General features: G+C 42.0%; 1 protein-coding gene across 10 annotated transcripts in view; it reads left to right on the plus strand.

The window, feature by feature from the left end:
- Positions 1–12,026, plus strand: part of LOC147193665 (RNA-binding protein Musashi homolog 2) — a 223,545-nt gene that overhangs the window by 70,035 nt on the left and 141,484 nt on the right. For all 10 annotated transcript variants that reach the window (XM_086131975.1, XM_086131978.1, XM_086131976.1 and 7 more), the window contains exon 6: positions 921–1,013. In XM_086131975.1, coding sequence (XP_085988101.1) covers positions 921–1,013 — 93 coding nt within the window. The remainder of the gene's footprint in view (positions 1–920; positions 1,014–12,026) is intronic.

Raw genomic sequence — 12,026 nt, forward strand, 5'->3', positions numbered from 1 at the left:
AAACTAAGATCTCCAGGAGGAAAAGCACAGATTGAGGAAATGATTGGAAAATGATTGTCATTGCCGTGAAATTATTTTGTCAAAGCATAAAAACGGTGTCATACTCATATAATCAGTGTCATTCGAAAGTCAGTTAAGATTCACTTTAGCTGATGTTATTATTATATATATATATATATATATATATATATATTTTTTTGAAACACAAGATGGGATACATAGTGGTCGTCTTGAGCCTAATATTCCCCGTCATAATGATGAAAATATCACGGTAATGCATCGCTGCGGTTATCTTCCCAACGACAATGTTAAAAGGCTGCTTGAATTGTGTTCTTAAACGTTCAGAAGCGCCATATGAACTTGGCAACTTCGTCACACATGAAATCGTAGCGTTGTGACATTTTTGCTGTCGTTCACTGACCCTGTCTCCACCTCCAAATTTAGTACCAAGATGCTTTTTTTTTTGTTTTGTTTTGTTTTTTTGTTGGGGGCTATTTTGATGCTGTGAGTAATAATCCTTCATATTGTCACTGTTTGGAATTAAATGAGGCTTTTAATGCACCCTGATTCCATCAGCGCTCATTAATTTGTTTTCTCGCTCGTAAATGAATGCCGAAGTTGTTTAAGTTGGACCAAACTTTTTTGAGGATGAGATGTGGATGTTGTCTGACAGAGAGAATCACCGAACGGTGTTTATTCCTCTCCCCCCTGCCCCCCTCCCCGCCCCCCTGTCAAAACGTTCAGCCTTGTGACCTTGCTCGCTACGAATGCAGAATTTCAAATGGTGGTTTGGGACTTTTATTGTGTGCTTGCATTCAAGAAGAATGCATGCGTCTTCGATATTAGACGTGTCGCTCATTAAAGATCTGCAATGTATAGAAAGTCTTACCTGACTAATCATTCCTTCGTTTTACTTTCAGATGGTCACAAGAACGAAGAAAATATTCGTGGGTGGCCTCTCAGCCAATACAGTAGTGGAAGATGTGAAGCAGTATTTTGAACAGTTTGGGAAGGTAAGGCTTTTTTATTTTGTTGTTGTCATACACCGATTGCATGTAAGAAAAAAAAAACTACATTTATCGTGCCAAAGAAACACTGAAAATGATGTGTCTACACGTGGCGAAAATGATTGAAAAAAGAAAATAGTCTTTATTTGTCCCGCAATTTCCCCATTGCGGGACAAATAAAGGATATCTTATCTTAAATCATATTTAAGTTGAACCTCCAAAGTTGTTCACAATCTGTTCCGTGGCCAGCTGAAATGTTTTTTTTTTTCCAGTCCAATCTGTCACTTCATAAAAAAATAATAAATAAATAAATAGATACGTTTAACGGGACTGTAATATTTTTACATGATTAACTCTTATATGAATTTAAACAGAGTTTCATCAGTCCAAATGTCATTTTACAAACAATGCAACATTCTTAAACGGTGTTTACATTAATGACAAATCCGGAGGGTGAATAAGCATTCGGTCATGTAAAACACTCAAATCTGTGACACGGGGTATCGAAATCAAGGTCCTCTATATACCAAAAACTGGTTTCAATACAAGCTCCGACTGAGAGTCCTCTCAAACCATTGTGAGTGGGAACAGAAAGGAAGTAAACAACATAAAAAGACCAATAAAAGCAGCAAACACCGCTTTTGGCTAAGAGCTATTATCGTCAACTGTAATGGAACTGAAATAGAGCAACGCTGGACAGACGTGCTTAGACACCACCGGGATCTTTTCTGCTTAGGATATGCGCTTAGTTTAAGGTATTCCTCTTCGCGCCTTCTCTTTTCTTACCTTTATCTTTCTCTCAGGATAATATGTCGCCAAAAGACACCTCATTCCAAAGTGAAACGCAGAACACAAATGCAGAGTTAATCCTTTGAAACGGGCCCAAATGAGTTCTTTCAAGTTACGTGAACAGCGCGTGACGTGCGGACTAATGCACCGAGATAGCTCGATGCTCCAAATTGTGCAAAAATGCGTTTGAACTCCCAAATTTTTGGGAGCTTTCACGAGTCGGTCGGACCTTTGCGGGTTCCATGTGCAACTTGCAATGGAAATGAAAATAGCGGCGTCACTTTCTCGCTGCGATGGTCTTCGCTAGCTTTGTGCGCGACAGTTTGTGGCATGGTGCAGCGAACTGTTCTCAGACCAATCCCCCCCAGCTGAGCGAGGCATATTTCCGCGCCCTTTAATACAAGGACATGCATGCCTCACACCCACACACGTGCACACAAACAGGCTTTGATACAGTGGCAGCATTTCACAGATAATTTCCTCACGCTGAGTGGAGATCCATTTCCCTCATGTCATATTCCACATCCGCCAAGGTCACCTTCAGCTGATACAGTCTCTGGAACATCAGCACTTGACCTTGAGTTTAAACAGTTTCCACGAGGATGGATTTTTCATGGGCACATAATGCACCGTGTCCTCAAGGAGACAAAAGAGCTGTTATGAAATAATGGAAACAGTTATTTTTGGTTCAGACCCAGTATGCAACCATCTCTCCCCTCCTCCAAAAGGCAAGCGTTGTTTTCCTGGCTGGAAGCGAGCAAGGTGAATGACTTTGTTTGGCTCCTCCTCTGTTGAGGATGCTTGGAAGGCCCTGCCACGGCCTGGCTGCTTTATTTGCACAATAGAACTCGGCAAGCAAATATGCGGCCCGACTTTTGCAATCAATGGATCTGAGAAAGGGCTCAAAATGATTTTTGACTTGATTGAATGACATAATTGACTTGATTATACAAAGTTTCTCCTCCCTCCACCCCCCCCCCCCACCCCCGCACCCCTCCTTGAGAAATCCTCAAACGCTTATGAGGAAACAAAACAAATCAGACTGATTGAGCAAGATCTTGCACATGTTTTCTCGGTGTTCGTTTCTAGCCTACTTGCGCATGCCTCCGTGCGTCTGCAGGATTGCTCTCGCCTTGCGTGAGTGTTCCAGCGATTAAGTGTATTTATACGGCTGTCGTGATTAGGTGTGCGTGCGGGTCTGTGGGAGCTCGGCGAATGAAAAATCGGAGGAGATGTTGGTGGCAATACCTGTAGAGCAGATGTAAAGCTCAATGATTTCCTTTACAATCTCCTTAACTACATTAATGCTGTCTGTTTTTCGGGTACATGCCGTTGGCGTTATGGGGATTCTTCAAAACAGAAACGCAATTTAGTTTCCGTTGCATAGATTATTGGCCCGATGTATCAGTATGGATGTATTTATCCAGCATGGTGGAAGGGCTGATTGATATCTATCCAGTTAACAGGCAAGAATCATCCATACTGTGACCGCATTTTCACTTGAAATGAATTTAGTGTTTTTCCGATGTATACCTTCTGGCTGGTACTGATGCAGCAAAGTGGTAAGAGAGACTGAATGAATTCACATGAAATAGTAATAACTAAAGAAACACATCCACCCACTTGTGTTGATTTGTACTTTTCACACTTTGGTTTTCATTTACTGTTGATTTAGTGTCGCGCTAACCTATTTCACTCATTTACGGCGGTTTAGCCGTGACATTGTTTCTGGAAAATATTGGCAGATTCTGTTTGATAAGATTAAAAATAAACCTATGTGTGTCTCACAATGGGGAAATTCCCAATTTACAGCAGCAAAATTATGAAAGGGAGAAGTAAAAGTATCTCAATAAATATAAAATATAAATATAAACATATTAAAAATGCGCCTGTGAACTCGGCAACCGCTCTGTCAGTTTTATTTGCGCTTTTCAACTGCTTCATCATTGGGCGTCGTCCTAAATCATCTGCACTGTTATAACGTTTTAGCCGTGGCATTTCGTTTTTTTTTTTTTTAAATTATTGAAAAATATAATTTCTCAACAATGCTACCAAAGGAGCTGGCCCACATCCACTAACACAAATCAAGGCCTGCATCCCAGAGCAGGGACAAGAGCTGGTAATAAAGTAAAGTGAATCAAGAGAGAGGACTAAATCCCACAGGAGATTTACACCATTCCTTCTGTGTAGGCGTGTTACTCGGCGGTGGACGGCTGTTAGAAAACTGCGGTTGTTTGTTTACATTCAAACTTGAGCTCGGACAGCACATAGCATGTCTGCGCACTTAAACTGGTCGTTGGGGACTTCAATCGTGTTCCGATCTTTCATGTACTAACATCCTCTTGAAACTCTGAAACTTGGTGGACTGTGCAACCAAAAATAATACATATTTATTGGTTGATGTAGTTAAGTATTTATAGATGTGGATATTTTATTTTTAGCAATATTATTGTTTTATCGTTGTTGTTAAAGTTTTGTTTCGATCTCATCTGCAGCGCTTTCTTGCAGCTGCAGTTGTGAAATTACTTCATTAAAAAAAAAAAGAAATCGGTCCTAATAAAACTCGTAAGGTACCACTTTCCATTTTTAATTATTGTCACTATAGGTTGTTCCGTCTGCCCCCCCCCCGGCCCCCTTTAAGAGATGAGTCTTTTAAAAGTATTGTTATATTTTATCTGTCAAGGAACTGGGCGAGTCGTATGTATACTGCAAGCCACACCACTACAAACAAAAAGTATTGTAAAATTAAAACCGCAACTATAATATATATAAACTATAAAAACGTAGCTATGTTGTCATAGAAAAAGATGAATTTTTGATGCAGCTCTTGTATGGGAACTCATTAGATTGCGCAAATGTCACTCACACACACACACACACACGAGAAATAGTGCCTCTTCACAGTAAGTCCTATCAGCAAGGAGTATGTGTGTGTGTGTGTGTGTGTGTGTGTGTGTGTGTGTGTGTGTGTGTGTGTGTGTGTGTGTGTGTGTGTGTGTGTGTGTGTGTGCGTGTGCTGTCCGTGTGGCACCATAAGCCAATTATCAGGATGTGGTCTGCAGAGGTGTCGTGGGGTTGGGAAGCGGTGGAGGGCAAACAGCTTGTGTGGCCACAACTGGGTCACAGGTTCTGTCGGTAACCTCCGCACCTCACCTCACCTCCCCTCTCCGCCACCTTAGTCCCACTCTCCTCTGTCCGTGGAGTGGGGGGGAGGTTGACGTCTCTCCTCCACATCAGTCTCAGAGCATCAGTCTCCCGTGCTGTCACCTTTAAGACGCAGCACAAGCCTTTGCACTTGGCACAATTTCACAAGCCGAGCCACTTCTTTGTTGCCTTCATTACACGCCGAAGGCGTATATCGGAAGTGATTGCATTTAAGTGGAAGTGTGCTTGTGTTTGACTGATTATAATGCATCTCGGATGGATCCTATTACCTAGCTAATAGTTACCATATCCTATTTTGTTTCTCAGGGCATCACACATCATATTAGCCGTGCGAGCCAGTTGAGAAAATCTTATCGTTTCTTCATATTCAAGTGTTCTTAGCCAGAGGCTGGTCCCGCTTCTGCCTCGCAATAAAGTGAAATTAATCATCGCTGTGCTTGAGCTGTTATTTGCGTCTGTGCGGACTTATATTTTGCCCGACGATAGAATGCTACCATTCAAAGATCATTCTTGTTTTTATACTAGATTATTTACTTCTCAAAATATGTAAAGGTTCAGAATGCTGCGATTGGCTGGCAACCAGTTCAGGGTGTACCTTGCCCGAAGACAACTGGGATAGGCTCCAGCACGCCCGCGACCCTCGTGAGGATGAGCGGATTAGAAAATTGATAGATGGAAGGGTGGTTCAAAATGTGACCTGTGATTGAAGGGCCTCCAGTTCGATACATCCAATCCAAATGTGATGCATCAGGATTCGATGCCGCTTACCCTTGTTGGGGTCACAGCAGTTGCTGGCACCTGTTCAGGCTGACTTAAGATAAAAGGCAGCCGACATCCTAAAAAAGTTGCTCGTCCATCACATGTATTTTTCTTAGATGAGTTAAATTCCATAGTTCAAGTTGAAGGGTAAGTGAACGTGCTTGTAGTAATTCAGTGCCACGGTATTTTTTTTCTCATATACTTGTATTTTGTAACCAAGCAAGTCAGTTGACGACCAATTCATATTGACACCTTTGCCCAAGAACATGCAGAGATTTTTTTTGCTCCAGAAAATGAACCAACAATTTAAAATGTCTGATCCTGCTGCTTTTCTTTCTTAATGACCAAATGGGTTCTTATTGCAATACTCAAACACGTTTTGAGATCCCCACTCCCGCCTCCACCCTTTGCAAAAAGGTTCCACTGAGACAAGCACTTGATTAAAGTTGGAATTTGGTGTGAAGACACCTTGTAAATTTGGATGTGGCGTACCAGCTGAGCCCAGCCCTGGCATCGAGAGTGCTCGCCACAGTGCTGAAGGCATAATTAGACGGGGTGACTAATGCTTTGGTCCTCATTGGTTTATTTTGATCAGCTTTGAGTGCATCCCACACTGGTCTCGTTTAGCCCAACAGAAACGAGTCCTGTTCTCCGAATCAGTCCGCCTCCACTTCAGTCACTTGGCTGGGTTTTACAGCGCAGCCCTCAAGCAGACTTTTATTTCCATCAGCACTACTTGCTTCCATGTCACTCGGCTCCCACAATCGTTTCTTTATGTCCAGGCCATCCTGGTGCTCATGCTCCACTGGTCTAGAGCCAGCTCCTGGAGGTGTAACTGAATGGGTGGAGGAAGAGGAGGAGCTTATCCAGTTCACTGCTACTGGGCTTATGAGGGATAAAGGTAGATACAGAGGTCACCAATGAGTCAGACGAGCACAGCGGTGCGTTGAGTCCTAGAAGATGACAGTGAAATGATTGAAGTTAAATAAACGTCCATTAACGGATCCGAGTGTCAGAGAGATGGAGAACACAGCACACACTGTATATTTATCGAGACATGACGGAAAAGAATAATAGTGAATATATTCTTCCCTCATACTCAAAATGAAGCGATTGAGACAATGAACTAAAATTATAGAAGGATCAGAAACAAATTCATTGGGTAGTGTGTGACATTTGTTCTGGGGCTTTGGTACTCTAATACCACGGCTGACATTTTGCATGGTCTTGGAGTTTATAAATGGCACCAAAAAAAAAAACGGTTTGAAACCATCTGTACAATCTCTATCAATTTATTGTGCATACTTGACAAGCATACTAACGAGCGTCTAGAAATATTTGCGATTTTTAAGTTGAAGTCATGAAACAACCGGATGGGAAATAGTTTAGCAAAATATGTCATGTTTAATAGATTGCCTTGACCATATACGATAGGCTCGGACCGTCTCAAAATTGTGCCTCTGTGGACCAATACGTTGGAAAATTGCATTACTTTCGCCATAAAAAAAACAAAAACGTGATTACAAAATACTTTGGCGGCAGGTAGTATAGTTACAGTATTGCAAGCACATTCCACTCTTATCAGTATCATCATATAAAAATTACTTATAACATAAAAATAAAATACCGGAAAAAGCAGATGGATGCATCTAAAGCATTGCAGCAAGTTTTATTTTGAAAGCAAAAAATATTAAATCAGCAACCATATGCTCTTCGTGGAGATTATGAATCGTAAACGGCAGCAATCAAAATGATTTTCTATGCCCCACAAAATGTATTTGCTTTCACATCTGTAGTTCACCTTCTGAGGTCCGAATAAGTTGATGGGTCTGAAGCTGGCCGCAGATCATCTCAGGGGGATGGCCATTTTGCCACTTGCTGTTGACTGAAAATGACATCACAGTTGCTCAGTGCTCAGGTAGCAACCAATCATGGGGTTGACTTCCCCTTTTAATATGGTATTAAAAATAATTACAGTTTGAAAGGGAAATGGAAATTTTATCACGGTCTATCGGTAAACCATAAACAACATCTCACCTAAATATGTTAAAGTGACACAAATCATTTAACTGCTTTTTTAGCAGCCTTTAGTGGGCAACGCTATGGTACCGAAAAGACTAAGCTACACATACTACTATTGATTGACTGGTCAGCTGAGAAATGCCCCTGACATGTAACGCCAGGGATGGAATGGGAGGTATCGTTTTGATTGCAGGCTCTGGATTTTTATTTTCTCAATAGTCAGAAGGATTAGGCACAAACTATACAAAGGATTTTTACTCTTAAATTTTGTGAAGGGGTGGCACATGCCAATGAAGAAAAACTAAGCCACACTGGTCTTCCATCCGTTTGACTGACAATCTAGTCATTGAATTTATAGACTGAAGTGACGGGCACTATGATGAAGAGAGCCTCTGACACGTTCAAGCGGCGAAGCAGAAAAACACCGATGATTAATGCAGAAAAAAAAATGCACTTTAAAAGAGGGAAAGGAAGCTAATCAAAAGGCCACAGTCCTTCATCCCACTTCCTCGGCTGGTGCAGGTGCACATTTGCATGCCATTTACATGGTAGCTCACAGTGACTACGAGCGCGCCAACGTTTCGGTGTCCATCACCGGCTGACGTCCTGTGATTGTTTTTCTCGCTGCCGCAACTGACCTAATCAGTTGGGGGATATTGTCTGGTTCCAGTGATTATAAGGAGTGATCAGAGCAGCCATGATGGAGCTTGTGCCTCTCCGTCCCGATTTAGCCAGAGGCTTCAATCTCATTGCAGTCACTTGTAGTTAGTGACTGAGACTGGCCGAGAGAAGGGCAGAGCAATATAAATGAATTGGCTATGAATGCGGGGTATGCTAGTGCTGCTGCGGGGACACATGAGGGAAAAGGGCCAGTTAGACAAACCATTTTATACCCCCCTTGACCTTTATTTGCCCATTGGCCCGGCAACATTTCCAACAGCTCTTTAAATGGCCGCTGAAGAATTGAGCTGCAGTATCCACATCGTTCTTCATCCTCGTCTGTTTGATTTCATATGAGAAACACGGCTGTGTGTGTATATTGCTGTCTTTAGATTGACTGCCCGTTTTTTTTGTTTTGTTTTTTTACCTTGAGGGCCAGACCTTTAATTCAAGATAGATTTTTGACGATCACTGAGGTCTCGAAATACCTATCACACACACATTCTCCTTCCGTTACTCGACACTGTGCTCTATAGGCGGCTCACAAATAGAGCTTCAGATCAGAGAAGATTGACACCTTTCTGTAAGTCTCTGGTCTCATCTCCCAGCTGTCTTTCCTGAAATGGCTCCCTTCGGATAAGCCTGGATTGGCTTGATTGTGTTATCGGTGACTGATCAGGTGATTGAATGACAAAATTTTCAGCCCGCTGCTTGAAGAATGAAATGTATAAAGAAGATTGACTGTGATTGGATCAGATTCAGCACCTGCTCAAAGGGGTCAATCAGGTGACGGCAGGAGGCTGAGGCGCCATTGTGACTCGAAACCAGGGTGTTAATGCGCGGATCGGGGGTTTATTATTGGGGGTGGTAGACGGATGCTTACAAGGTGCCGCGGATGCCATTCAACTGGGGAACAGTTGAAAAATGTCATCAGACGAAGTGTCACGAGTCATTTGCAGCCGTCTTAACATCAGATTAGTATGGAGGCGTCCATATCCGCATCTCCACCTCTGTCATGATAACACCCCGTGGGAGGATAGTTCGCTGGGAATTGCGTCTCCAAAAAAACCAACAAAAAAAAACAAACGTTATTTTGCTGATGGATGCAAGACATCCATTGACGTATGCTGCATGCGTGTTCTCAAGATTGGCACGGAAGGCAGAATTTGAAGGTCGAGAGCTTGGCAGAATATGAATGGAAAGGGAGCCAAGAGAACGCTGAGCTAAAGACACATTTTAGTGGGAAAATTCATTTTTGTTGCTCAGCTTTGTAATCTGAATTCATCGTTTTACTTTCGAACTGTATCACTGTAATTTTGAATGACATTGATCGATTCCATCTGAAAGTGGAACAGTCTTCATGCCATAACTCTATGTTGAACTGTTGTGTATCAGCAAACGTCAAAACAGCCAATTACTACCAATCTCAGAAACACGATAAATACCGGTTGGAGAAGGACGATACACATTCACGCAGCAGCGGCTCAAGTGCAAGACGTTAAGAATTGCTTGGACAGGCATATGTGAGTTGCGATCCACGGCGAATGATACCCGCATGTGATTGACACAACTTTTTGTCTCTGCCTTTCACAGGCAAATGAGAAGAAAAAGAACCCAGTGGTGTCAGGTTTCCAAAAAAATAATCTGATCTGATAGGCTTTCAGGGACAAAGTGATTCTGCTTTTCACCTCGGATAACCCTCCTCATCAAAATCACACATCTGAGCTGAGTTACAAACTCCTCCTTTCTCTCTATTTGTCTATTTGGACCATGACTCAGCAACACCTGAAAGATTTTTCACCATAGAATCCACAACACTATACTCACAGACACCTGTGCTATTGCAAGCCGGATTTTTTGCTGTGGCGTTTGTTTTGTTCATGCGGATAGATTTTTCCCAGAGTGACCACAAATAATAGCTGTAGCTTTCTCTTTGCAGCTGTCTGAGAGATATACAGCAAAACACAAAATGTAATGCGCCAAAAAACAGAAAAGGCAGCCTTTTTATCTTTTATCATCTAACTTTTTGCCAACAGCAAAAAAAGTTAGCAAGATCAAGCCCCACTGGTTAATGGATCTTGCAAAATGCATCTATGGATGGAAAGCCAGTATGAAGAGAACACTGAATATTTGGCTTGATAAACATTTGCAAACGTATCATGAGATTCCTCACCCATCAGCAGAAATTATATTTCATAGTATCCTCCATAATATGTAATCAAAGCTGCTATCGCAAGTCTGAATTTGCAATGCAAAAATAAAATAAAAGAAAAGAAAAATAGGATGGCACGGTGGTAAATGGTTATCACCACAGCCTCACAGTGCAGAGGTGCGAGGTTGCAGAGGTGCGAGGTTCGATTCCAGCTGCAGCCTTCCTGTTTGGAGTTTGCATGTTCTCCCCATGCCTGCGTGGGTTTTATCCGGGTACTCCGGTTTCCTCCCACGTTCCAAAAACATGCGTGGCAGGTCAACGGAACACTCTAAATTGTCCCTAAGTGTAATTATGGGTGCAAATGGTAGCTTATCTATGTGTGCCCTGCGATTGGCTAACAACCAATTCAACACGCCCGCGACCCTCGTGAGGATTAGAAAACGGATGGATGCTTGAAATAAAAGTAATAAAACAAAACAAATCACAGTTTCCTAATTGTGCTTGTGCTCAATTATGAAGTATTTAAGCAATGAAAGTTCTCAGTTATTAGCCTGGTGACTATCTTTAGCCACCCACAGCTGTGTGATCAGATCCATAGGCGCCTCCAGCTCATGCCTCCTACTCATGCCATTGCTTTCCTGAAATCACTGCTTAAATGTACTGGCATGGAAATGTGCACCATGTGCTTGAGTTTGATGTGAATGGCTAATGATGTCTCAAAAGTTTCACTTATCTGAATCACTGCGCATGAGTGCACGTCTCCATCGCCTCAGGTCTGGTAAAACTATTAGGGTCTTAAAGAAATCCACTATCGTAAATACAGTTGTTAGGAACTGCTTGTTAGGTTTTATTTGCTGTAACGGTGGAGACTAACATTGGTTGTGACAAGGCTCATGGCATCCAGACATATTTAGTTGGGAGAGAGAGAGAGAGAGAGGTCGGTCAAACAAAATATATTAAATTTAAAAAAAGAAAAAGATGATGTTGCAGAGTCTCACAGTTTTCATGTCTTTTCACATCTTTTGTTCTGAAACGTTGTACTGTAGTTTTCATCTTTATTTCCTCTATAACACACAATTTATTCGATGTATACATCTTCGTAGTGTCACGGTGCCTTGACGATTGAGTGTGGAAGCTGGAGAACAGAGAGGTTGTGTTCAAAGTCGGAGGCCGATATATGTGCCGTTAGACGTGAGTCAACCGTCGGAATACGACCTGCGTTAGCGCCACAAAACTAATTGAACACAAGCGGAAGATTATTTTAGCAAGTCTCACACTTTTCGCTGTGTCTCATATATCAGAACTGTATCTCATGTCTGCATCCGGCTTATTTTCGGTCTACAGTTTAAAATGGCGTCGCGGTTTTAAACGGGGAAACGGTTTCATCCCTAATACATCCAGTATTTGAGACACTGTGTATTCGTAAAAGGTTAACACGCAAATTAGATATCAACAGGATTATTACCATATAA

This window comes from Hippocampus guttulatus, chromosome 15 (genome assembly GCF_054856545.1).
Source record: "Hippocampus guttulatus isolate MCC_2025c chromosome 15, RoL_Hgut_1.0, whole genome shotgun sequence".
NCBI lineage: Eukaryota > Metazoa > Chordata > Actinopteri > Syngnathiformes > Syngnathidae > Hippocampus > Hippocampus guttulatus.